The sequence below is a fragment of the Maylandia zebra genome, linkage group LG11 (assembly GCF_041146795.1).
Source record: "Maylandia zebra isolate NMK-2024a linkage group LG11, Mzebra_GT3a, whole genome shotgun sequence".
Classification (NCBI taxonomy): domain Eukaryota; kingdom Metazoa; phylum Chordata; class Actinopteri; order Cichliformes; family Cichlidae; genus Maylandia; species Maylandia zebra.
In genome coordinates this window covers 35,099,373-35,126,615 of record NC_135177.1, presented here as the reverse complement: position 1 = coordinate 35,126,615, position 27,243 = coordinate 35,099,373, and the positions used below count along the sequence as shown (strand labels likewise).

The 27,243-nt window shown below is 41.8% G+C and overlaps 1 protein-coding gene across 1 annotated transcript in view; it reads right to left on the bottom strand.

Annotated features, from left to right (window-relative positions):
- Positions 1-25,737, bottom strand: part of sv2a (synaptic vesicle glycoprotein 2A) — a 48,531-nt gene extending 22,794 nt beyond the window's left edge. Inside the window, exons 1-2 of the mRNA XM_004568577.5 lie at positions 25,376-25,737; positions 4,646-5,438 (exon numbers count right to left, since the gene is read on the bottom strand). Coding sequence (XP_004568634.1) covers positions 4,646-5,255 — 610 coding nt within the window. The 5' untranslated portion in view covers positions 5,256-5,438; positions 25,376-25,737. The remainder of the gene's footprint in view (positions 1-4,645; positions 5,439-25,375) is intronic.
- Between the last annotated feature and the right edge of the window lie 1,506 nt (positions 25,738-27,243).

The following is a 27,243-nucleotide window of genomic DNA, read 5'->3' as shown; positions in this document are numbered from 1 at the left end:
ATAAGGGTGTTTGGTCCAAACAAACACTGCAGCAGCTGATTAAAATGCCTTCAAAAAGAGGGGAAATATCTCCTGAATAAGCTGTTTGCTCGGTTACCTGCAGCTCTGTTTGGCAGCACTCATCAAATCCTCCGCACTGTTTACGCTGCTTCCAATTTTGTAAACAAAGTCAGGTGTTTTTTCTGGTATTCTGAATCATTTGTTATAAGGCTTATTTGTGTGTTGCGTGTAGTAAAGATAATTTACGACTGCTGTTTCTGTACTGACTGGAAATATTACTTTTAGTGGTTTATAAAAATACAAATGAAATTTAAGAAAAAGCTCATTTTGATAACAAAGCTCAGTGTTTTTCAAATGAATATGTAACCCAGGAGCTTCAATATTAATTTTCTAGTATTGGAGAAGTACTGATATGCAAACTTAACATCTTTCTGATGCTCATACATGTACAGCAGGCTACAATATCCAAATCTTTTTGCCTACAGTTTTCTCTGACAGATCATCCCCAGGACCGATTGACTGTTTTCACCCATTTTATCCCTTCATCCTTGATTTCAGTTACTGATTCCATGTCCATGAAAAGGCTGAGGATACATTATATTACACAAAGGTTCCTTTTAGCCTGAGGAGAACTGTGCAGTCGCTGTCTCAAAATGCAGCCATGCAACTGCAATAATTAGAGGAGGCAGTGAACATATTGTAGCAAAGGTTACAGATTTAAAAAACCTTCTCAAGACTATATTTAACAGAACTGTGGCTGGAAATACACTGAATGCTGAGCAGTGAGAAAACTTCTTAACACCAAAAGGCTGAGGATGCGCTGATCCTGCACATATCCTGCATGGAACAAACTCCCGTCTCCTATATGACAAAAAAGCTACAGTCCACTGCAGCTTCACAACAAGGGCAAATCAATGACAACCACTTCACTGTTTCACTGCTGTGTCGATGTGTTTCGTCGAGCTCGTCGAGCAGAAACGCTGCACCAGGGTTTTATTTAGACCGCTCGATCTGTCATCATTTCCTGTGTTTGATCCTTATTTAATTCTAGTTTTTGTGTTGCTGAAATGTCAAACGACGGATCCGTGATCATGTCGACATTGTTGCAGTCACCCATTACATGCACATACTAATGCACACACAAAACAGATGATCCAGAACACTGCGTGGGGTAAGAGCAGCTAGCAGGATAGGCTGAGATGGAGCCTGAGGATGGGGGTCGGAAGAGGAGACTGCATGCAGAGAGGTACGAGCACAAGAGGCTCTCTCGCATGAGTCAGGAATGTTGCGTAACAGGAAGAGGGGAGGGAATGGAGGCCAGTCGTGTCTCCCTGCCCCTCCCCCAGCATGACACAAACCCAGAGGGAGAAAGAAGGGGAAAGGAGGTATAGATGGCAGCCAGACTAGGCAGCAATTCAAGTCGCAAGTTTTCTAATTTTGCTCCACTTCCTTTTAGAATGATCCATCATATGCACTGGCTAATGTGTTTGTCTGAGAGCTGGAGGGAAAATGTTTTGAAAAATGTAATAATTTTTAATATTTTGAAAAATTATATACAAGTAGTTATTTCATTGGCTTTCTTTAATAATTTGCCCTTCCGCCTCTTTCCTGTTTCTTCCATCTTTCCTTTTCGTCGTCATCACTGAGTTGGACCTCTCTGTCTTATCGGTGGTAAGAACTTGCTGTTGTTAACTGAGAAGTATGATTATTTGTGGCAACAAAGTCCAGAACCAATGGGTGATGTCACTGTGACCATTTCCATCTTTTATATACAGGCTACATTCATGAATACCATTGGCTGTCGTAAGCATACATCTTGATGAACGTTTCTGGTAAGGTCTTCCCAGATGAACAAAAGTGATCTTGTGGACCTCTGTATCTGGACAATTGAGCATGTATTTTCATGTATTACACATATACAGTAACTCATGCTCTGGGTGTTACCATACTGAGTGATAATCTTGCATAAATGTGGCACTAATCATTTATAATAAACTGCAGCAGACTCTGTACAGACCAGCTTTAGCTGTATGTTCATAATTTCTTTTGTACATTGACTTTTCTGACATGGATTCCTGGATCAGAAAGCAAAAATGTAAAATGATGAATTTGCTTAATTTGGCAGAAGATCGACTCAATAACAAGGTTTCACACAGCTCTCCATGAGCGATATAGAATTTCATGTTGAATAATTTAATATGACCAACATGAAATCAGAACAAAGATGTTTACTAGATTTGAAAAAGACATTTTGTTGAAGCCAAAACTACAAAAAAATATTGAAATGAAGCTTAACTGTGATTCTGAACCTTATACTGCAAAATCACTGAGGAATCAAAGACATTACGGGGAACCCTTCCTCTTGTCCTTGAAGCTGGCAGATTTAAAAACATCCAGGAGGATAACGGACTGTGTGAGTTATGTAAATTAGAAGACGTTCTGTCCTGATTAAGATGCAAGAATATCCAAATCTTTAAAATTCAATGTTTTGGTGCACTGAGGGCGACAGAATGAAATGTTCTTTTGGGGATATGGGTAAATTAGCCCTTCTCAGGTGGCATCATGCTTTTTGTCTTATTTTCACTTCATGGCCCTGATTTCTTTTTATTTAATTGTGTCTCATAAGCCTGTTTGGGCTGTTTCCATTGATTTATGCATAGCCCAGTTAATCAATCATATAATACTGTTGATAAAAACATCCTGCACTTAATCAGAATGTCTATCATCACCAAAAGTTCAAATTAATCTGAAATGAAAGTTTCATGCTGAAACAAACTTTGAGCACTTGAACTGTCAATCAGAATTAACAGGTAATGTTTGTACAGAGGACACTTTTATGAACCCATGATGTTCACTTTAAACACCACAGATATTCAACATCCACATCTGCTGCGACGATGTGCATCGAGCAGCATACAGTTGAACAGTCAACACCCCTCTGAGAGGAAATTATGTAATCAGAACGCATCCAACTCATCAACATTACAGTAAATAAAACCAACAACACAGAGTCCAGGCAGAGCTCTAACAGGGATCTGTTAGTGGATTCAGCAGTGCTTCAATCAAAATCATGCGTCGCTTTCACTGAAGTGTATTTACTTCTCCTTTTTCTTCTTCTTCTTCTTCCTGCCTTTCGGGGCGACCATAGCACATCATCTGCCTGTATCTCACCCTATCCCTAATATCCTTCCCTGTCATACCACCACTCTGCAGGTCCTCCTTCACTACAGCTATGAATCATCCCTGAGGTCTTCCTGTTTTCCTCCTACCTGATCTACTATCCTTCTTCTGCACATCTTTCTCAATTTGTCTCCAAACTGCTCATCATGAGATTAAAAATGTAATGATTTCTAGTCATGTCCATCCTGGTCACTCCCAATTAAAACTCCACCATCTTCACACCATACTTCTACTGATTTTCATTCTTCTTCTCTCCAGAACAAACCTACACCTCTCCAGGTTCTCACCACAGATCACAATATCGTCTGCAAACATTGTGGTCCACAAACATTCCTGCCTGATCTCATCTGTCAGCCACTGAAAACAATACGGGCATCAGAGCTGATGTAATCCTAACCCCACCTTGAACCCATCTGTTACTGCTACCACACACCTCCTCACTGTGTTGAGGTACCCATACACGTCCAGCACCACCCTCAGATACTCACCCTCACTTACTCAGGCCTTTGGTGTACAGCCAATGACAGATGGCGTGGTAGGATTCGGAGCCTGACCAGATATTCTGGGTTTACAAAGGTAAATATTTAAACTATCTACTCTAAATTTAAAGGTGCAAAGAAAAAAAACAAAGAAAATGTGCATTCGAATATACATTAAAATATACATTTTACAGGAAGTTCAAGACTGGTGTGCCCTGTCCATGGTACTACATCATTACTTTAGAGCAGGGGTCCCCAATCCCAGTCCACGAGGGCCGGTGTCCCTGCAGGTTTTAGATCTCACCCTGGGTCAACACACCTGAATCACATGATTAGTTCATTACCAGGCCTCTGGAGAACTTCAAGACATGCTGAGAAGGTAATTTATCCATTTAAATCAGCTGTGATGGATCAAGGACACATCTGAAACCTGCAGGGACACCGGCCCTCGTGGACTGGGATTGGGGACCCCTGCTTTAGAGGGTACCAGCACAGAAACAAGCGGTTGGACTCCAAGAAGGTGCCTCATTTTCTGAGTGTGAACACACACACACACACACACACACACACACATGCATACACATAAATACACACATTGTATCCAGCTAAAAACAGCTGAAGTGAAGCAGAGAACACTATGTTTGGACTGGCTGAGCGTTCGATTTTAAATTCTGCTGCTGCTGTTCAGGAGCTGCATGGGCAGTTGAATCTTAAATAGCTGTAGTTCCACTGCCAACGAGGCCGTCGAAAACCAATTACCAGGGAATAAGCTGCAAAGGTAATGGCTAAGATGAGGCAGAGATAAAATGTGAAGTGGTGGCCTACGCTGCCAAAGGAGGCACACAGATAAAAAATAAAGAGAGAGAGACAATACAGAGTAGACTAGTTGAAAGAAAAGTTGGACATTGGCTCTTATGTAATCCCCCCTCCTGAGTGTTGACAAGCGAGCTCAGGGCAAGCAAGAGAGTGAAATCTGGATGTCTTACCCAGCATGCCTTTGTTGGGCTCGGAGAGACACATGTCTATTTGAGCACTGGGCAACACGAAGCCAACAACAAAGATCTCCACACCATCTGCCATTAGTGCCAGGCCCAGGACAAAGTAGAGCGTCCACTGGAACTTCCCGTGGCCACACTCCTGCAGGATGGCCTCATACTGCTGTGCCAACTCCTCCTGATCTTTTCTCCTCTCGCCCTCATAGGCCGAAAGATCCCTGAACTGCTGTGCCTGTGCGGCTGTCACGCCATCCATGCTGCCAGCCTTCCCCGATTCAGCTCTTGGGATGCCCTGGTACTCGCCCTCATAGATCTCGTCATCCTCATCGTGTCCTTCAGTGGAGTCGCTGTGGCCTTCTTCATCATTGGCACGGCTGTCGTTGCGATAATATCCGCCATCATTGCTCGGCACGCCAGCATAATCGTCGTCGTCATCTTCCTCTTCAAATCGTTTATAAGAGCGTTTGGTGTACTCATCTGTCATTTTGTCCATGCCACGCCCCACCTTCTTACCGACCTGCTTCTTAGCAACTTTGGCAATGTCCTTGGCGCCACGGACGAAGTCTGAGCGGCTGTCTCTGTAGCGACCGTCATCGTCCATCTTGGATATGTAGAGGTGGTGTTGGTCAGTTGCTGCAAGGAATAGGAAGTATCAGGAGCAGCCCAGGCACATGAGTGTGCAATGGGTATTTATGTGAGCTGATAAATTCAGCACTGAGGACAGCTCCCAGCTCCACTGCACTGCTGCTGCTGCTGGACAGAGTCGGCTCAGACACAATAAATCCTGTGGAAAAGCAAAGAAAAGAGTAGAGTTAGCATGAGTCATACAATACCTGTCAGGCAGAGACACATTTTTAAACAGTCTAGGTTCAAGGTAATTAATACTGAAATGCACAGGACCACAGGCATTCACATCGCATTGACATTTGCAGGACATATTATCTGGCTCAGCACTAATGGTTGGAGAAAAAAAAAGGACATGACAGCTTTAAGAAGCTGACAACTGAGTCTAGAGCTCAGTGGCCTATATTAATAGTTATCTCACAGCTCTCTCTACAGCCCAAATCACTCTGTGGCATTTACAGCGGTGCACCACAGAGCTACCGAACATATAATGGTCCATGCTGTGACACAGGTCTGTGCAATTAACAAGCAAAGAGCTGTAGCAAAGGTCAGCATATACAGAAAGTACCGCCGTGGTGGGGGTTAAATTCAAGTTTACCCCAAGAACACTTGTGATTATAATCCATGTACTGTTTTTAAATCCAGACACTGAATACTTGAAACAGTCAGGCAATCCCATGATATCACAGTCAGAATATAATACTACTTCAAAATGGTCTGAAGAGTCATTCCCACATAGAGGATTCCCTTTTCAAGACATCATTAGGTATTTATAAAATATTTAGTTTGTACAGAAAAGAACTTGTCTTTCCTCATTGAGTCATAATTAGCAATCCTGATTGTATCAGCAGGACTGCCTGCTCTTTTTCATGGCACCTCTGTCTCTGTGAAGCTGCTCTGTTTTGTCTTACTGACAGGAGCATGCTGTGCCAAAGGAAAAGGCTGTAAGCTCAACAAATAGACATAATAAACTGAGCATTTACTGTATGATCAATTTGGCATCCTACGAACAGTTCCCGACTGGAAGGATTAATGTGATGATTCACCACATTAAGAAGGAGATAAAATGTGTCTCAATTTATATTGTGTTAAATACTGGACACATTCGCCTCTTTGAGTCCTTAGAAATCCTCAAATGGGATCTATTTCACTGTTTCTTATTTTCTATCACACATCCATTCTTATAATGGTGGATGCTCACATGAACTATAGCAAGTCTTTTGTTTATGAGGGGCAGTCAAGAAGTTTGCTTAAATATTGATAAAAAGCTTGTTTTAGAGGGGCTGTACTGAGGCCTAGCGTAAGACAAACAAGTATTGTTATGAACTATTCATGTAAATCATGCAAAGCTACTCTAGTATAGTCTAAGAATAATAATATGTATTTAGTGAGCAGGTTATTAACCCTGTAAATTATTTAGTGTCCAGTGGATTTAACTAGTCATCTTACTGAAGTGAGGTCATTTATTCCAATTTCCTGTGGTGTCAGTCTTTGCCGTGGTTACTAATTAAAAGGCTGCACCCAATGACACCCATTAGTGATGGTGTAAAGTTTAACAGGGTTGTAAATCAAATAATTCTGAGACACAAAATCTCTCCATCCCATTGCTTCATCTTAAGAAATCACAAGCAAACATGGAAGCTAATAAAGCCGTGACATCTGCCCGCCATGCAGAATTTCTCCAAGATTGTTTACTGTTTGCCTGCAGCGATGACAAATCTTCGACATGTATGTGCTCAGGAGAACAGGCAGAGATGACGTGTCCTTGGAGAGAAAGTCTCTGAGGGTCGACTGCAGCTGTAGCAGGCACTGAAGTAATTTTAGTAGCTTTCCACAGTCTCTTTAAAGAGAACTGCAGCAGCAGCAGCAGCAGCTCAGTGGGAGAGAGAAAGACAACGTTCAGCCTGAGGGATCAAGCAGCTCCGAGCGTCACGACTACAAACGCTGGCTGAATGTTCTGCAGCAGGTCAAAAGAACAGCGCTATCTGCCTGCTTAGAGTGAATATGATCAGTACAAGCACACCATGATGTAAATATTCAGTAGTGTGAAATATTCAGGTCACAAAGGTAAAAATGATCAACAGTTGAAATTCTTACAATCTTGTTTTACTGAATTGTAATAGTTACTCACTAATTATGAACACTAACCTGAAGTGTTCTCAAAAAAGTATAAAGTATTCTCTTCCTCGCTTAGTCCCCTGTTATTGTCTTTCACAAAAAAATATTTAAAAATATTATTGGTACAAAATAAAAAGAAATTATGTGTGTAATTATTTTACGATCTATTTCATGGCTCTAACACGGAAGTTACTCTTAGTAGTCAAGAAGCTGGCACCAGTAATAACAAAATAAAAAGGTTCAAATGATTCTTTAAAGTTGTCATTTTGTGACATTAAAAGGCCCTGGAAAACCTTCTCTCCTGTTGGGGGGAAATATTGGACTTCATAAAAAGTGTACTATGTTGCCCGAATGTTCAGGGAGTGATCAGATGTGCAGAGAGAGCTCGGATCAATAAATCAGTGGACAGTGTAATTAGAGAAACATGTCAGGCACTACAGATGGGCAGTATTAAACAACACTGGGTAAGTGCCAAGCTAACCTCATTATCATTGTTCCTGCTCATTATAAATAACACTGGCCCATTTGTAAAAGTGTTAACAAGTGCACAATGATATTATTATAGCAAGAAAATTACAGATGCAAAACAGGGGGCAGGATGTTAAATACTGGGAAGGTAGGAGGGAGGGAATCCCTGAAAACTTCCTGTGTAGCCTCGGGGGTGATGAACAGACAGACTGCCGAGCCAACATCACACGACCCAGAGGTCTGCTGGGACAACTGAGTGTCTAAGAACAAGCTCAGTGAGAGCCAGCTGAAAGCAAAACCCAAGGAGACGAGAGAAAACGGCATCAGTGAGATCCTCTTTCACTCTGGCTGTCAGGATTAGAAGAGAACAGCAAAATAAATGCAGAGGTTACAGAATACAAATCTACTTAAATGGCACCTGTATCACCTGCATGTAAATTCACCTTCTCCCTGCTTTCCTGTCTATGCTCTGTACCTCTCAGAATGAAAGGTGAAAAATGTCAAAAATAAAGTTAAACCAAGATCTTCCCACAAGGACGCAACAGTGAGACAGAGCAGTGCTCTGAGCTACATGCTAACATGAAAAGGCCCTATGCATCCAACAGTGTAGACACATCACACAAAAAAGAACAAATGCCGATATTATGCCAGCGCTAAAGGAAAAGTCAAAGGATCCTTAAAGCTGTCTAAGGAGCTTGGAAAGAAAAGCATCTGGACTTCTTTAAGTTGCTTGAAGATGTTTCACCTCTCATTCAAGAAGCTTCTTTAGTTTTAGGGTCAAATGGTGGAGAGTCCCAGATTTAAGCCCAGTGGGAGTGTCCCCCCGGATGGACCAGGATGTGAGTGGGCATTAAGGCGTGTGGGAAGGGATCTCAGAACTGGATTATAGATGGCAGACCACCAAATGTCTACCTTCGCCTCTTCACCTCTGTTCAAAGATGGTCGCTCACAGTGGATATAGATGGCTTCTTTCACCCCTTTTTCAAACTGTCTTCTCCGTCCAAAATGTGAACACTGGCATCTTCGAAAGAGTGACCTTTGTCCTTTAGATGCAGGTGGACACCCGTGGAGGTGGCTCTTCTATGTTGTGCCATGCGTTTGTGAAGTGGCTGTTTGGTCTCTCCAATGTAGAGGTCTGAGCATTCCTTGCTACACTGTATAGCATACTCTAATTGTTAAGCTTATGTTTAGGAGTTTTGTCTTTGGGATGAACCAGTGTTTGTCTGAGTGTGCGGCTGGGCCTGAAGTACACTGGGATGTCGTGCTTGGAGAAGACTCTCCTGAGTTTTTCCGATACAGAGGGGATGACAGTGTTGTTGCGTTTGTCTTTCTGATCCTCCCTAGTTGGTGTCTGATCTTCTTTTCTGTGCTGATGAAAGCCCAATTAGGATGACTTCTTTGTACTAATCTATAGCTTGAGCTATCTTTTCTAAGGAGCTTGAATTCAGGTATCTGTTCTAGTTCAGCTTCTTCCAGTGTGAAGAAGCTGATTCTTCCAGTATTTTTCCCACCACTGTACTTTATACAGGCAGAGAACTAAGGATTAATGACTGCTGAACTGCATCAGTCACAAACACACAGGGGTCAAAAACACAAACACTTCAGATTGAACTGCAGCGACAAGCAGTCGAGGTTACATCGATTTCTTGTGTACATAAGTTAGTTGGGCCTCAGAGGTACGGTGCAGGGTCACTAAATTTCTCACTTAACAGTTCTGCTCAAATCAAGTGAGAGAAAAGCAAATATTTGGAGCTGAGTTATTGCTTTGGATTTTTTGGCTTACAGTGAGTCCCTCAGGTCGCAGACTCTGGATGGATTTTGACAGAAACTATTCAGGTTGCTGCACAGATTTAATTATTCTTATAGTTCATCCAACATCACTTATTGGTCCACCTATCCATCATCATTCGCACTGAGGTTATCTTAAACAGACTGGAGATCTTTGTTTTCCACACATTCACACTGTGAAGCGCAGCATCACAGCACGAGCAAATGCTGTGAAAGGCATTTGGTGCTTGGTCATCAGCCTGGATCTCATCCTGCTCATTGCTCATTATTAGTCTTCACTTGCATGTTTGTGTTAAGTGAATGACCAATTCATGGAGCTCCAGCCAGGAGATTCAAACATGTGTTATTAACAAGCAAAACAAGCATCAATGTCGTTTCTATAGAGATACAGCAGGCAGATAGAGAATCAGAAACATACGGAGGATAAAGGCAGTACAGACATATTAACAAACTGCTTTGTTTTGGTTGCTCAGCTTGGACTCACATGTTCACCTGCTGCTAATCAATCTGTTGCCTGGTCAGCAGTCCCACGAATAAGAAGGTTAGAAATGTTGAAGCAGAAGAAACTGAGAAACTCAGAAGTTAGTCCACACAAATGTGTAATGGGAGGAAATAATGCCATGATAACATTTTACATTTAAAGGGTCAAAGATTGGCTTTACTGTGACATAATATTCAATAATCCTTTTAGCCATTATTCCACCCCAGAACGCAGCACCGGACGCCAGGGTGGAGATCATATTTTACACTGACACTTTAAAACGGGGGTCTTCTCTGTCACTGGGTTGAAGATGTGTGTGAAGAATCTACACATCTTTGCAGATTCGTATTTGAAAGCAGTGACTGCTTATCAGATTTAACAACCAAGCATAAAACAGTTAAACAGACCTTTTATTAAATTCTACAGACTCTTTTGTATATAACAATCTGACAAATATGGATATGACCTGCATCTTAACTGGCTAGTTGAGTCAACCAAAAGTCAGTTTTGAAGGTAAAAGTGGGTCTAAACCAGTACTAGCAAGGTTTGGCTATAGTAAATTGGCTGATTAGTGTATAATTTTTAATATGATTGGAACTTACAATATGCAAAAGATTAAAAAAGTAAATAATGCCATTTGGTCTCATATTGTCCGACATCAATATCAGAACCTGTTTGTAAGTGTTACCTAATTAACACACGTTATTAATAAAATTTAGAATTTAGCACCAACCTGATGGTGTTGGATGAATTCATATAATGAAGATAACTGCCAGAGATGGGCGTATAAAGTGTATATGGTTTTCCCCCTTTGAGTCTAAAGCTTTAACTTCCTCTGATCTGTGTTTTAGAAGCAATTTTGAGAGCGATTCTACCAAGAACACATTAAGAAACACGTCAGCCGTGATGGCTGTGCTTGCTGCTGCAGAAAAAGATGAATTTCACGGCTGCAAAGAGAGAAGTGATAAACCTGAGACTCCAGCTTTTATCCACCATCCTGTCTGAATCACTGTGCGACAGAGCAGGAAGACACTTTGTCTGTGTTCTGTAGCGTAAAGACTGCAGCACAAATTAGAAAGGATCAAAGAGATGATCTGAAAGGGAAAATATACACTCTTAAATGGACTGGAGTACAGTGCATTCAAGTGTTTAAATGCTGACTCATCCTAATGAAGTGAGCTGCCTAAACACCGAAAATGCTTTGCAGTAGAAGAAGTCATTTGAAATGACAGCAGCCAGTCAAAACAACCAGTCCACTCTCTACCTTTATGACTTGTGACAAAAAAGGACATGGAGGCGGGTCTTACCACTGTGTTAGGCTGTTACTATCACTGTTGGTAACATTAACTCTTAACTTATTTCTGACCTTTTGATCCTGCATCACCTTAGCTACGTCACATGTCAGATGACAAATTTGTTTGTCTGTTTCTCTATTTTTAGCCATTATAGAGCCACAATGTTCTACATCCATGTTTGCATATGGCTCAATCTATTATCAACCACTCTTTAAGAAGCCAACCGAATAACTGATCCTCTTTCATCACCATGGTCACAACCTTTGTACCAGGGGACTCTTGAGGCCCATCTGAATATAACGAAGTATCCCATCACCTTATGATAAGCCTTTCACAAGCCGGAGACGCTGAGATGAGAGTGTGTTCTGCTTGACTCGCTGCCTATGAATAACAAACAGTTTGGTGGAGTGCATTTGTAGGGTTAGTGTGCAGCTGTGGCTGCTTCCTCAGCACTGAAAATATCTCCCTGTTCACAGATTTTCAATAAATATACACTTTTGCTGGCCTTTGGGAGTTTTACAGAAATGGCTGGCTGAGTTGTGCCGTGCAAAGAATTATTGTGAAACAAAGCATTTTCCCAAACTGCTCTGTCATCTCCGAAGACGTGTAAAATGATAATAAATTAACAGTCAAATGGGGAACCGAGCAAATACTCCGCCTGTCGTTGGCTGCTGATGAAAGACTTAATTATGTAATCCTATTTTCTTCCAGTGAGCAGAGACAATGCCAGAGGGTTGGGAAGCACTGCCTTACACACAGCCACACATGCAACATAAAATGCGGCAGCCTAAAAGCATGCTAACAAAACAAAAAATATGGGAGTTAAATAAATGATGCTGTCTTGGAGCTACACTGCAGTCTAGACTGCACAAGTCACACAGTTACAAGTCACACACTCGGGTGGAGGAACTGCTTCAGAAAATAGAAAAACATCTGCTTAAACAACTTAACACATGAGGATCTTAGTTCTAATAAATGAATATGCCAGTAGGCTACTTATGGTGAAAGCCATATTTGCATTCAAGGCCAATACATTTTCACCATTAACAGCTCATTCTTTTACCACCAGCTGCAGAACTGGTAAATGAGTACGTAATTCAGGAGCTGGTGGAGACAAAGAGAGCTAAAAGGAGCTGTGATATTGGACGTACGGTTGGCATGTGGTCAAAAACATGAATCCATAAATACTGTTGTTACTTGTGGTTCCTAAATGTGTATGAATCACAGAAAGAATACAATAGATGGATGTAGCCTTACATCGCACATGGTTTGTGTATTTATGGACAGGTCCCCACATTTTGACACAAACATCAATACCTCAGTGGACCCGAGGCTCATAATCACAGACAAATTTGAAGAAATGGCGAGACGAGCAGAGTCATCGATGCAAACCTGCAGCAAACTTGACCTTTTCCAAAGGCATCAAACACAGCATGCAGCAGGTTGATAACTGTCTTACCTCAAATTAAGCTATCTAGACACATTTTTGGCTGCCATAGTCTCTCACACAGTCTTGCTACTCTCACTCTTTGACCAAGCAGTGAGGTGTGGTCTCTCATTTCCCGCAACAGCACAACTACATCGCGCACATTACCAACCAGGCCGCCTGCCTAAAAGGTCTCTGCTGGTAAACTTGTCCAAACAGTTACAACACCACAAAGTCAAGAGTTCAGTGACTGAAATAAACTAAGGTGGAAGAGTGCAGACAGCTAGCGGAAATACACGTCAGTCAAGGCAGAGTGTTATAATGATGCATACCTTTAAACCTTAAATCTGCATTTTATGAAAATTCACCTTCTTTTGTTGTTATGTAGGAGAAAATCAGCATTGTTTATCTTTGTTCTAAAGTCAGGCATTTTCTGACAACTTGTCACATAGCGTAATATGTTACGCTTTGGGACCAAGAATGTGTTGGCATTTTACAAACAAGCCTATGCAGCTTGACATCCATTTGAAGTAAGCCCCAAGTGGCCATTTGAGGAACTGCAATCTTTGTGACTTTATTTGCTTCACTTAACAGATTCGCAGGTTAGAATAAAGTGTTCATGTGTTAATATATTGTGACCAAAAATTACTTAAGTAATGAATCTCAGACAAAGTACATCAGCCCTTAAATTCTGAGCGCACCTTTGAACCTGCTCCAAATAAAAACCACTACAGGGATAATGGAAGAAGCATAATGTTGTTTGTATCTGTGAGAATTGACCTTTTAAAACCAGACTTTGGGTTTTCCCCCCGTTAAGACAAGATAATGTGATCATTAATCTGTTTTGTTGCAGCTATCCATATAACCGGTGGTATTTTAAACTGTAAGCCTCACTGATATTCCTTTCAAAGAGCACTGGAGATTCCCATCTGCCACTAAATTAGTCTAAATGATGAGGCACTTCTATCGACAGCAGCGTATAACCACCATTCATAACGCTCGCTGATGGCCCTGAGCTTTCAACAGTTACTCTTTCATACAGAGAAAAAAAAATCCAAAGCATCTGTTAAACTGAGCTAATAAAATGGATGTTGTCATTGACACCAGGCTGTGGCACGCACTGATAAGAATGAGACATTTTATTTTGTGGAAATCCAAGACCCACTTAGCAGCAGACAGGTTTCGGCCCAGAAAAAGATAAGCAGTGGTGTGCTGAGAGGAGATAGATGAGGTAGAAGAAACCAATGCAGAGTTCATCGCGCAGCAGCATCACCCTTAAACCACTTTATAAAACAACACTGAAAACATCATCTGAACAGACTGGCTTCGATCAGATCCCATCACACTTGACACACATGTTACACAAGTGAAAAAGAATATTGAGCACACAGATCACTGCTATTAAGCGTTGATCTCAGAACCACCCAGATAGAGGCTGAAAATTGGCCATTATAAACCAAAGACTGGTGTGGGACAAAGTTCAGACCATGTCAGAAAGTTATTGATGTCCATCTCACAATGTGATCGCAGCTGCAGCCTACTGCAGTGAGTTGCCCTCGGCTCTTTGGAGAGCATCTTTGCAACAGTTTGTTTTGGTTTCCTGAACCACAGCTTCACTGGTTGGTTTGTTCTCATCAATCAGCAGCTGTTTATGACAAGTGTTGTCATACTCTTCAACCTGATACAATAAACCACCTGATCGTCCTCTCCACCCAGACAGGACTGGGCTTTTTAGGCTCTGCACTGTGTTCGTTAGTGACCTGAGAAGGATTCATATATCAAGCCCCCAATTAGGTTGTGCACTGCCAATGCAAACTGATTATTGGCACCAGAATTTACATGAATAAGTGAGTTTATAGGATAAAGTGAAAGACAACAAGAGGTCATAAAACTCAGTGGGACAAGTGCAGTGCAATTTAGACAATGAAGCACATGCAACACTCACTGCAAAGCCGTGTGTTTTCCAGAGTCACATAACGTAACACCCCCCACCCTTCACTGCACATTGTTAATTACCTGTCGTCATCAACACGTAAACCTTCACCTGCACTCACCACACCTCTCTGTCCTGCTTCTAAAACACGACAATCCTATAACCTGAAAGGTTAGCTGTCCCATCATCTCTCCACTTGAGTGGTGAAATGATTGCAGAGTTATTACTGAAGATCAAAACTTCTTTAAAAAAAAAAACTACCCTCACCAGCATTTATGTTACTTGTTGCACAGCTTGCACAATGCACAATATGGCAATCCATGCAAAATATAACAGTCATTACATTAAAAGGTAAAAACTTGCAACGATTTTTGCAACTTATTATAAAAAGCTAACCAACATGAACCCAGTAAATATTCATAATTATTACCCAAGCTCTTATTGACACACTGAATTTTGTTGTGCATTTGACAGCACAGACGCAGTAATTAGCAAGCGTGACAGAGACGAGCCTGAGTGATGAGAGCTTCTCTGTGAATCGCTGCAAATGTTTGTACGTAGAGGTGAGCCTTAGAGAGCTGAAAGCCTTTTCCACACCTGACCTTAAGTGAGTGATCCAGGTGGGATCAGATCGCCCCCCACATCCAAGTTAATGTCAGTTACGAGCAGAGTCAGAGTGATTAAAAAAAAGCAGTGTGAAAAAGCCAAAGACGGCCCAGTGGTAATTCCTGCAAGCTGCAGATGGCTGGTAATGTCATGCACTGAATTCATTCCTCCTGACATCTTTGATTTCATGCTGTGATGCACGTAGTGAATATTCTCCTCTGATTGTCCCTGTGGCTCAGCACATCTTGATCAAGATGACATGCTGATAGATAGAAAAAGATTCATTCCAGAATCAAAAAGACATTAAATCGGCTTAAAATTAATATAATTTTCAGTGTATTTCACAATATTGTGTACCTTTCACGGGCTGGCCTTCAAATTACACATCACATTCTCAATCCGTGGTGTTAATAGACTGAGGGGGTGTCTGAGGTTGTGGTGTCAAATTCATTGGTACCAAGGTATTTTAGGACAAACCTTTCAGTTTCTTGGCAACAACAAGCACTGCAATCATCATGATGCCAGGTAAGTTGCTGTCACAATCCCCTCTGAAGTCAACACAAGTAGAACTAAAGCCAAGGCCTTTCATCAAGGCGACTCAGGCGTTATAACTGCTTTTCAGTGGTGCTTTCTCACACCCAGCTTTCAGTCCAGTTTCCTGTGCCCTTCCATCATTTGCTGGACACTTTTTCTTTATAATCAACACTGGAAAATAAGGGGAAACAGGTCTAATCTAACTAATTATTCACAGCCCATTAAGATGCACATAAAATCCTCCCGAGCACACAGACATCTGTGTGTTCATTCTCAGCCTACTGATATCTCAGATACATACAGTCTTTTCTGCTCTCTTGAGTGCATCGGGAGCATTGCATTCTGGGTGGGGTCAGTAAGGTCCACCCACCCCCTCCCAAATACTCAGTCAACAACCACCAATGCTCATAATAAAGCACGGTCTCCACTGCCATTATGAGCTCAGACCACAGGAGGAGATTACATTCAGCCACGGGTTCATTTCATATCAGCTCACTAAAGTGGAAAAGCGAGACGTGCCAGCTGACTGTCTATATACTGTATGTGTTTCACTGGCTGTGGGAGGCTGTACAAACAGAGCAGTTATGAAAATCTAAAGACAGTTTATGGGAAAAATAAGTGGAGATGGCGCTGATAGTCTAATGTTGCCTTTTTATCCAAGTTATTTTGTTTTTATTGTGTTTCCCCATTGTTCACCTTGTCCATGTCGCTTGTGTTTCTTTGTCTGTGTCTCTGATATTCACCATACTTCCTGTTTCCGTTTTGGCACCAGCTCTCTTTCTGTGTCTCTGTTTGCTTTGCTTTGGAGGTTTTCCCTCCTTGTAATCACCTGCCCCGCACTTACGAGTTTCCCCTGTTTGAATGTGTCTCACCTGAGTCCAATTAGCCAATCAACCTGCAAACTGGCACACTTTTGATGAGCTGCCATTTTTAAGAGCTGTCACTTTTTTTTCAGCATCAAAGGTTGCTGCTTAATCTGAATCTTCTAGATTTAAATAAAGAAGCTTGCCTTAAAGGTAAAACACTTTTCCCAGAACAATAATGTGTTAAATCTGTAAGCTGTATTGGTACAGTTACCCAGAGATAATGACAACTGTAACTGCCCTGACCCACCAACTCCATTTAATCATCACTCATAAACAGAGATGGGCAGTAACGCGTTACAAGTAACGCGTTACTGTAATCTGATTACTTTTTTCAAGTAACGAGTAAAGTAAGGGATTACTATTGCAAAATCGGTAATTAGATTACCGTTACTTTCCCGTAGGAACACTGCGTTACTAAAACCGTGATTTTTTTTGTGAGAATGTCTCATGACAGTGACGTAAACAAGTGCGACGTTGGTGACAGCAGCTGTGTGCAGATCAACAATGGATAATATATCAAGTGCGGGAGAGAGTATGAGCGTGCAGCGTTTAAAGTGTGGAAGTACTGACCTTACTTTGAGTTTGATTCCATAAAAAGTGACAAAAACATTAGCGTCCATCGTGCGTGGGAAGAAAACTTCTTTTTACAGCGAAAAAAACCCCTAAACTTCCGAGCAAGCACCGAGTAGCTACGACGTGATGGGAAACTCACAGAGACACTCGCGCGGATTCTTCAACTGACCGCAGCACACCTGCACCAGGGTAACCCTCCGCCTACCCTGCTCCTGCTTTACAGGTGAAAATAGAGCAAAAGGACCGCTGAGTCTTTGACTTTATTTATTTTCTGCTGTGTTTTACTTGCATCTGTTTGAAAGAGTGAGTGAAAACACAAAAAATATTTTATTTTATGTGCTGGAATGTGTAGAAAATAGGTTTAAATGTTAAACTAATTTATTCAAGTCAGAGAATGTTGCATATAATTAAATGTTTTGCTTGATGCATAAAGTTAAAAGATTAAAACTGATAAAACAAGTTAAAAAAAGAGACTTTTCCATTTGATTACATTTTGTATGATGGATTATGTAGAAAAAGTAGAATTGGGCTGAAAGATCTATCACTTTATCACCTCTTCAGGTTGTAAATCGTGTTTTTAAAAAGTAACTAAGTAACTAAGTAACTAAGTAATTAATTACTTTTGAAAATAAGTAATCAGTAAAGTAACGGGATTACTTTTTTGGGGGAGTAATCAGTAATTAGTTACTGATTACTTTTTTCAAGTAACTTGACCAACACTGCTCATAAATAAGATCTTACTACAAATGATATAAAGCTCCTCATTAAACTGACTCGTTTTTTGTTTAAAGTGATTTATATTGGCTAATTTTTTCATTCATTCTACGGGTCTGATATCATCAACATTAATATCTGCCACTAATAATAATCCTCATGTATGTGTTTTTGTCCCCTGCTTGTAAAAGTCACTGAAATGCCCTGTAGTCTTAAGCAGGGTGAGCTGGAACAATCTGCATTGTTTTGAAGGTGTTGCACACAAACACACTGGCTTTTACTCATCAGCCTGCTCCAGCCAATCTTCCTCAGGCAGCTTCACCCGGCATTTTTCATCCTTCCTCATTCATCATTTTTCTATCAGCTAGCCTAGTCTAAGCATCCAGGGAACTCCAGCTGAGACCATGTGAATATTCCATCAATTATTCATGTCTTGTTTTCTGGCCACAAGGACAGAGGTGCCTGATTCGGCTCGTCCCTCAGGAGTGATGTATTGGTGCGATAAACCACTTCTCACCATCTCTGTCCAGTTCCTGCTTTTTCATCCGCACCAGCCGCACTGAGACATCTGCACAGGGTCACACAGGAAGTGACAGCTATTCAGCTGCACCACGTTCCTGCATGGCCTCGGGCCCATCCAGGGTAAAGCCATAAGAGGAGGGTGCGATGTTTGGTTGGTATAGACTGACTAGATTGCACCCCCATCCCAAAGCTAGGTTGTGCATGCACAATTCCCCTCTGGGAGAATCTGCAGCCCAACTAACATGACTCACATCACTGCTCCCTGCTCAGTGTGCACCGTCACCCTGGTGGCACCAAAGTGGCTAGCAACACCGTGTCAAACACTGTGACGTCAGCTCTCTGCATCCATTTTGGCTTTCCACGCTGCAAAATGGACTGAAGAGGAGTCAGACCCAGGGCAGCTGCAGAGGTTCAGCTCAATTCCTGAAAAAGCTGTGTGGACAACATGAACATATTACAGCAGCTCACTTTAATGTCATTTTAGTTCATTAGTATTCAGCACTGGTGCACCGTCTCCACAAGTCCACTGCAGTTTCAGTGCAGCTGAATGTGTGTTTGTTAGAAACTGACAAATATGTACAAATATGTGTCAGTTACAGCGAATTAAGCATTAATGACACGATAAGCTAGAAGTCTACAACCATAACGACAGCTCGGTGGGGGGTTACAAAGACACACTGCAGTATTATACTGCCAGAGTCAAAAGCAGATTTCCATCTGCAGTATATCTGTCAGCATGTGTCTGCTTTCAAACTTCAACGACTTTCCATATGTGGAAACTCTGATGCAGGGAAAGCAGCACAGAACAGAACAGAGCCGCTATTATCACAATAAACACAAGCGGGATTCAGACACAAACTGCATGGAAGTGCGAGCTGGGGTGAGCGCGGGTTACAGATGTACTCTATATAAGATCTTCCAGTTGAATGAGTAGAGGAGTATCAGCACCCCTGATTTGGGGGGATAAAGTGAAATGTGGTAGGGTTTAACTTGATGGCCTTGAAGAACGAATGATATGTTCACTTATTGGACTTATTTATAAAGTGCTGGGTGGAAAGTTGTGAGATTTATCCTCTGTGGGTAATAACTGAGATATTTAATCCTGGATATACAGCTGGTGCAACTCAGTCAGACACATCACAATCACATCCAGCTACACAGAGCAGATGAAAAGGACAGGAAACAGAATAAAGAACCTGCTCGGTTTTCAAAATAAGAGACCTACTGCACATTAAATGCCCCACTTGCCAGCGTGATTGTAAGCGGTGCAAGGAGGGATGAAAACTGCACTGGAGGTGCAAATATCACAGTCATTGATTTGATGCAGTGGTGTGAAAAAGTGTTTGCCTCCTTCCTGATTTCCCAGCATTTTACATATTTGTCACACTCACATGTTTCAAACAAATTTTAATATTAGACAAAGATAACCTGAGTAACCAAACCTACCTGGTCCTGTGTGAAAAAGTAATTGCACCTCTTGTTAAATGGTGAATTAACTGTGATTGACCACATTTTTTTGTTCAGTTTCCATAAATACACTCGGGCCTGATTACTGGCAGACCTGTTGGAATCACTTGAGAAATCACTTAACTAGAACCTGTCTGATAAAGTAAAGCGGGCTAAAATATCTCAAACAGCAACACATCGAGCCACAATCTAAAGAAACACTTGAGAAACAAAGCCGCTGAAATCTATCAGTCTGGGAAGGGTAACAGAGCCATTTCTGAGGCTTTGGGACTCCACTTAACCAGGGTGAGAGCCACAAGCTGAGAAAACTTAGAACAGTGGTGAAGCTTCTGAGGAGTGACCGAGGACTGCAGCGACGACTCATCCAAGAGGTCAAAAAAGAACCACAGACTTCACATGTCTCAGTTAAGGTCAGAGCTCATTATTCAACATAAGAAAGAGACCGGGCAAAAATGACCTCCATGGAAGAGTTCAAGAAGAAAACCACTACTGACCAAAAAAACCACAAAGGCTTGTCTCACATTTGCCAAAAAACATCTTGGAAAATATCCAAAGATGAGGTTTTGGAAGGTTTGAGTCCCACTGCATCATACCAAGAGGAACTGGAAGAGCCACTGTCCGTAGGGTGAGGTGGGGTGGGGGGTTTGTTTCACAATATGACCATGATGAGCCTCTGAGCAGGCAGTCTTGAAGAAATTGAAATGATAAAATATGATAAGATGGAATTCTTTTCGAGAAGGATGAAAACATCCTTGGAACAGGTGAATGAAAACTAAGTGCACTCAACGTTACACCATCACTTAGGAAGCTCTGCAAGGGGGTGGTAAAAAGTTGGGGTTCCTAAGGTTTCATTTACCCAATGCTATTTAAATAAGGGTCATAATATCCAGCCCTATAGCTGGGGAACATGTGGCTGTGCTGAAGATAATTTAGGCTGGAAGGCAGTGTGAGAACAAGCAGTTATAAAGAAGTAAGTATGAAGGTATAATCAGAGGTCACAGAAAAGTAAATATTTGGGAACAGGATGCAACCATGACAACCAAAAGCACATGTCGTAATAGCAAGTGACCTTCAAAAGAGAATATTTGTTAGATGATCATTACATCAGTGATGATCTTAGAAAGAAGAAAAATGACACCTCTGGAGTCCGTGGCCCCTGGGGTCTAGACGTTTGCATGCTTACGCTTTAGAATCCAGTGACAAGAACTCTGCATCATCCTTGTGAAGGTGTGCATTGTGGAGTTCTGCTCCAGCAGGATGCCGTACCGTGGCTGGAGCTAAAGTCTTCCCAACACCCAAGAATATGCTGCAGGGATTACACAAGGAGGCTATAAAGCTGCTGTAGGCCAAACTCAGCATGTAGATATCATTAGCAGTGCACTTTGCAGATACTCTGCTGTAGCTCTTCTCTCCCAGTGAACAATGGGTGCAATGTTTTTTCATGCTTGTGTGAATTAGATTGTTGCCACTACAAGCTTTGCTCTTGGGTCCCTGCACATGAAAGGTATTTGTGTAAAACTGGAGCAGCAAACAGTTTCATCTCATAACAGAGCATGTTTTATTCTACTGGACACAGTATTTATAGTAGCAAGAGGAAAGAAGAAGAGGTGCTAAATTACAGCGTCCATGGTTTCTTCATAATCTGCTTCATAATCCTTCCATGTATTCCAATAAGTCAAATATTACAGTGGAGAAGATCTGAACTAACACTTTCAGTGATACAAAGGCAAATAAATCAAAACTAAATGAAGAAACACAAAATATTCATATCAATATTTTGTGAGGAACCAAAAGTTATTTTTTTAATTATTACAGTTATGGTCAGTACTGGTACATAACAATAACTATATATTTACCTGGAGGCAGAAGATGATTAGTTAGCTGAGAATTTCCTCCAGGATTATTTTTATTGCTTCAAAATATACGCAGCACCGGTAAAGCTTGCTAATTCTCAGTATATCTGCTTAATCCACACTCACAAGGTAATAATACCAGGCTGTGTTTATGAGGATCAGCACTGTTGCCTCAAAGGACACGATCCTGGGATCAAACCAGAGACCGTTTATAACAGACGCATGTAGTCACCACGACGTCTCTTATTGGTTGGTGAAGCCCTGTGAATCCTCGAGCTGATGGCTTTCCCCATTGCCATGTTGCTGTTTTGAAACTAGACTTGAAACTGAAAAGTCATTAGCTAATGAGGATTCCCTCTCTTATCCTCTAATCTTTCTGGTCTTTCTTTATTATTTTGCAGATCCCTTACTGTATGTGGAGGTCAGAACATAAGGGAACTGAGACCCATTTTCCTGTAAATTTCCATACAACATGATGACTTGCCCCCCTGCTGGGATTATAAAGAACACAGGTTTATCTCCACTACTCGCTGTGCTTTTGTGTGTTTCCTCCAGCACTTCTGGTTTCTGCCACAATGAAAACATGCTCAGTCATTGTGACCTTGACCAAGTCACTGGCGTCCCTGGGTACTGTACACTGGCTTCCCACAGCCTCTAATGATTGTAATGGATTAAATTCCCACAAAGACCAATAAAGTATATCATATTTCTACTCTGTGCTTCCCTTTCTGTCTGAGAACAAAACACAGGAATGACTAAAAGAGCGCTTCTTTTAAAAATTGGTTTTTTTATCCGAAATTTATAGAAATAAACCAGCAGGTTTGAGGTAATAGAAAAAGCTAGTAGAATTTCAGTGACAGAAATATTTCATTCTAAAATATGCAGTCACGTCTGTAAAATCATGTAATAATTAGTCTGATTTATTACTATTGAGTCGCTCAGTCTTTCCAGAGACAGGTATGAATAAATTCAACCTGTGAAATAATTTTTATGATGGAAGGTTTGGAACTTTTACTCTAAGATTTATTACCACCAATCATTTATTACATAACTCCATACTGTATATCAAAAATGAAAAAATAAAAGAGCTTCTGAAGGCTAATTAAAAGCAGAAGAGACAATATTGGTTCTGGCCGATAACAAACAAATGCACTTTCAGTTGTTAATGGAGAGTTATGTGCTTGACATTAATTGCTGCTTGAACTCCCCCCACCACCATGTGGAGATGAGGGAAAAGGCCATCGATTATCTTTCACCCTTGCAGTAAATCTTCAGCAGGGAGTAGTGTCTCAGCAGCAGCAGCATCACGAGCCAAGAGCTGATCTGTCTGGAGAAGCCATGAAGCGTTTCACTGAAGTGGTGGAACAGCTGTGCTAATTGCTGAACTTTACAACACCCGGATGGAGAAGTTGACAGGTGTGTAGTTGTGTTCCACACTGCCGCAGACAGTCATACCTACTTATTTAATGCATTTTTTCAGCCATTATGCAAATATATCCGGCACCACCACCCCCAGCTGCAGGGAGAGGCGAGTTGTAACTTGTGATGAGGCTAATCTCAGCGGACACACCGGAGCACGGCCCAATCAGCAGGGGTAGCAGGCACAAAATGAGAACACCAAACAGAGCAGCTCCCTTTGCTCCTTTGGCTCAAGCTTAGCAAACACCTTCACCTGCACCTCAGCCTGTTTTTATAGAGCCTTGAGTGATGCTTCGGTGTATAAACTATACAAAATCTTGATAGGCTTTTATAAATTCTGTCAAATCTTTTGAAAAATTCAGAAAACAGCCAAATTACCCATTTAGAGATTAAGATTGTTTACATTCTGACATTTTTTTAATCAGTCTTTTGTTTGGAAAATGTCAGAATGTAATCTTACACCATAAATAAAGGAAGCAAGTGTTATCTTATGTATTTGATTCCTGGTGCCTACCAAAGTCATCTAATAATGTTTGAAGCAATCATTTTCTGTTGCATATCTGCAACAACAGCCAGGTTGTTTGAGGGAGTATATATTATTCTAGGTCTTAAAATTACAATATAAAGCACCTCGAGGTGACTGTTTTTGTGATTTGGTGCTATATAATTAAAACTGAATTGAATTTGACTTTGGATTTGACTGCAGTAGTTGGATTGGGCCTCTCTGCCTAGAAATGTAAGCATGGTTCATCCCCTCCTGGTGCTTCAGTGGAAACACCCATACCTGCAGGTCCAAAGCATCTGCATGCAGAACAAGCTGCACTGGATGAAAACTGCACACAGAAGACACATTTCCTGAAGAATAAACTGGTCGTCATTGGATGTCAGATACATGAAAGACAAATTATAGATCCTGTAACAAGCGCTGTGTTTCGAGCCTAAATAGGGGGATAAATATTTACATTTTTTAAGTGCTGTCAGTAATCCTGTATGTTTGAAACAGTATCTGCAACCCCTCCTGTTGGCTGGATGCATAAATAGCTCAGAAGCTGACTGAGCTGCAGTGATGGCTGCCGCAGGGACAAGACATCACACATGCAAAGTTGTAAAATGCATCATCTACGATAAACAAATCACTAATTTGTTTTCCCGCATCCATTAACTGCAATATTCCGCCTTCAAAACGCAGTTTACAGCATTTTGTGGCCATGAACACCAAACAGCATCCTCTCAGAGAAGAGTCCTCTCAGCACCGCTGACACAAACCACCGCAAAGCAAAACCACAGAGGAAAGCAGAAAAAAAATGCCCATCACTCTTTCTCCGTCACGTTCTTCCCGCTGGGTTTCTACAAGGTCATTCTGGTGCACGACGCAGCGCACGAAACCCCGGCCACACGGGCACCTTTGAGCTGATCGCACAAATTAAACGTAACTCAAGCTCGGAAACTTTCTAAATAGTGAGAGAAGAGTGCAGCTGGTTTAAGGTGGCACATTTGTGACCGTGTAGTGGTAGCGGAAGGCGGAACAGGAGAGGCAGGAAGGGCAAGGGCATTGGTGCCAACAACACCGCTAATTAGACTGGAGCAGTGATTTGAAGCTGGTCTTCTTTACTGTTCAAAGGTAATAAAATATAACCTCATATCTGCTCCTATCCTTCTCTTCATGTCTGAAATCTGTGCGCCGGGACGGATGAAGACGAGAATGGCTCTTAGCGCACAAGACCTGCCCGCAGGAACAAGAGCGGACGGCGCCTTTTACTCCCAAATTAGCCTTAATTTCTCTCCAGCTGTAATGTTTCTTATTAATTCTCTGCGTAATATTGACTGTCTTTGGATGCATGTGTAGGGGTCAACGCATTGCGCAGCGCAGGCCTATAAACTCGTGTTTTAGTGGAAAATAGATCTCGATTTGTGTCAGAAATACACGGATATTCCCGAATGTCATTCGCCTTTGGGAACAACGCAGTTATGAAAATTAAAGAAGTGACGCAAAGACAAAATGATCTGATCAGAGCAGATTATTCATTTTCTTACCTTACTGGGAGGTTTTAGGGTGACCGGGATTTTCAGCGCAAGGAAGTCACCCCGACTATTGGAAGCAAAAAAAGGTCCTGTGCGATCCTGTGATGTACGCTGACGTAGTAGCAAAGAGCTGCACTCTCCTCCTCCCCTCCTCCAGCCCCTTCACTTACTACACAGCATCCTTCTTAGATGGAGACACCGCCCCCTCTGCTTCCTCCCCCTCCTGCTCCCTGTGCTCCCATCTCTCTTACAGCAGGCACCATTCCTCTGACGAACCAGAGGGGGGTCGCTGGTTTGTACATGAGGAAGTGAAGTGAAGGTGATTCATTTTTCTGCCCTGTGATTCAACCGTTGGTGAGTTTGAATACTGTGAAGTCACTCTGGACGCGCACATTCAGGTAGAAAACGCGCTCTTGTCGCTCGTGATCAGTGGAGCTCGCTCAGACTGTCATTTGGTCCATATGCCCCAAATGGTTGGTGCAATGAAGTGTGCAAGACGAGCCTCTCCTTGCACGTGTTCGGGCTCGTGCCTGTAATTGGCTGTGTTAAAAAAGTGTGGGTGATGACAAGGATGCGTCAATAGGAAACCTTTTGGTTTTAATATTGTGAGGATGTGATACATTTTTACAAGGAATCTCAAAGGAATTCAGAATCCCAGTTTTGGAAACTGCAGACCGTTCAATGCAGGAATATACTGCACATTTGTAGCTGTAAAAAAATCAGGTTATTACTGGAGATAGTATATTTTTATATTAGTGTTTTTATGTTATTTATTGGCAGCCGGGTCCTTACTGTGTGGAGTTTAAATATTCTCAGTGTGCCTGGCTGTGGGTTCTCTCCGGACACTCCAGCAGTCCAAAGCCATGTTACTGTAGGTTAACTGGTGATTCTAAATCGGCCACAGTTGTGAATGGTTGTCTCTCTTGTCGTGTGTGTGGTCTTCTGCTGCTGTAGTTCTTCTGCTTCAAGGTGCTAGATGCTCTTCTGCATACCCTGATTTGGCCGTTCTTCTCTGACATCTGGCATTTACACCCAGAGGACTGACACGCTGTAAACTAGAGATGTATGTGTGGGAAAATCCACGCACACCAGACCAATAAACATGCTACCTTAAAAGTCACTGAAATCACTTTTCTTTCTCATTCTGATGCTCAGCTTGAACTTTAATGTGTCATCTTAACCATTCTACGTGAATGCATCTATTGCATTACAACCATGTGATTGGCTGATCATATATTTGCATTAATGAGCCGTTGAACAGGTGTAACTAATGAAGCACACCTAATGAATTATGGTCCGTTTGATATGGTGTTTATTTTTGATAGAATTTCCCATGACCCCCCTCCCGACTGGTTCTTGGAATGTTCTTGTACCACCCCATTTTTAAAAAATCCTGGAAACACCCCAGCTTAGGATACTATCACCTTGACTCTGATTGGTCTAAAATCATGCCTGCTCTCTCTGTGCGTAACACCCCCACTGTGCCTTCAGTGCTTCTGACTTCCTGTCAGATTTTCACTGACGCTGCAGCTGTGGTCTGATTGTCATCAGGAGCATTCAGATCAGATGTGGCCTTTCATTTGGCTTCAGGCTTTCAGCTGCTGTTGTCTGTTTGGGTCATCTATTGATCAGATTGGAATAAAGAGCTGCTATCTGCCAGCACCAGTCCCTCCTCCTCCTGCTAATGCTGATAGTAGAGGGTGATGAAACTGTGCGAAGCCTTACAATATTAGAAAAAGAATCCCATCTTATTATCACTTATGAACAGCACTTTGTACAAGGAGAGCTCCCTCAAAAAAAAAAAACCTCTGGCAGAATTAGGCTCAGGGAGGAGCAGCCATCTGCCACGACAGGCTGGGTAATGAGGAAGAAGAGAGAGA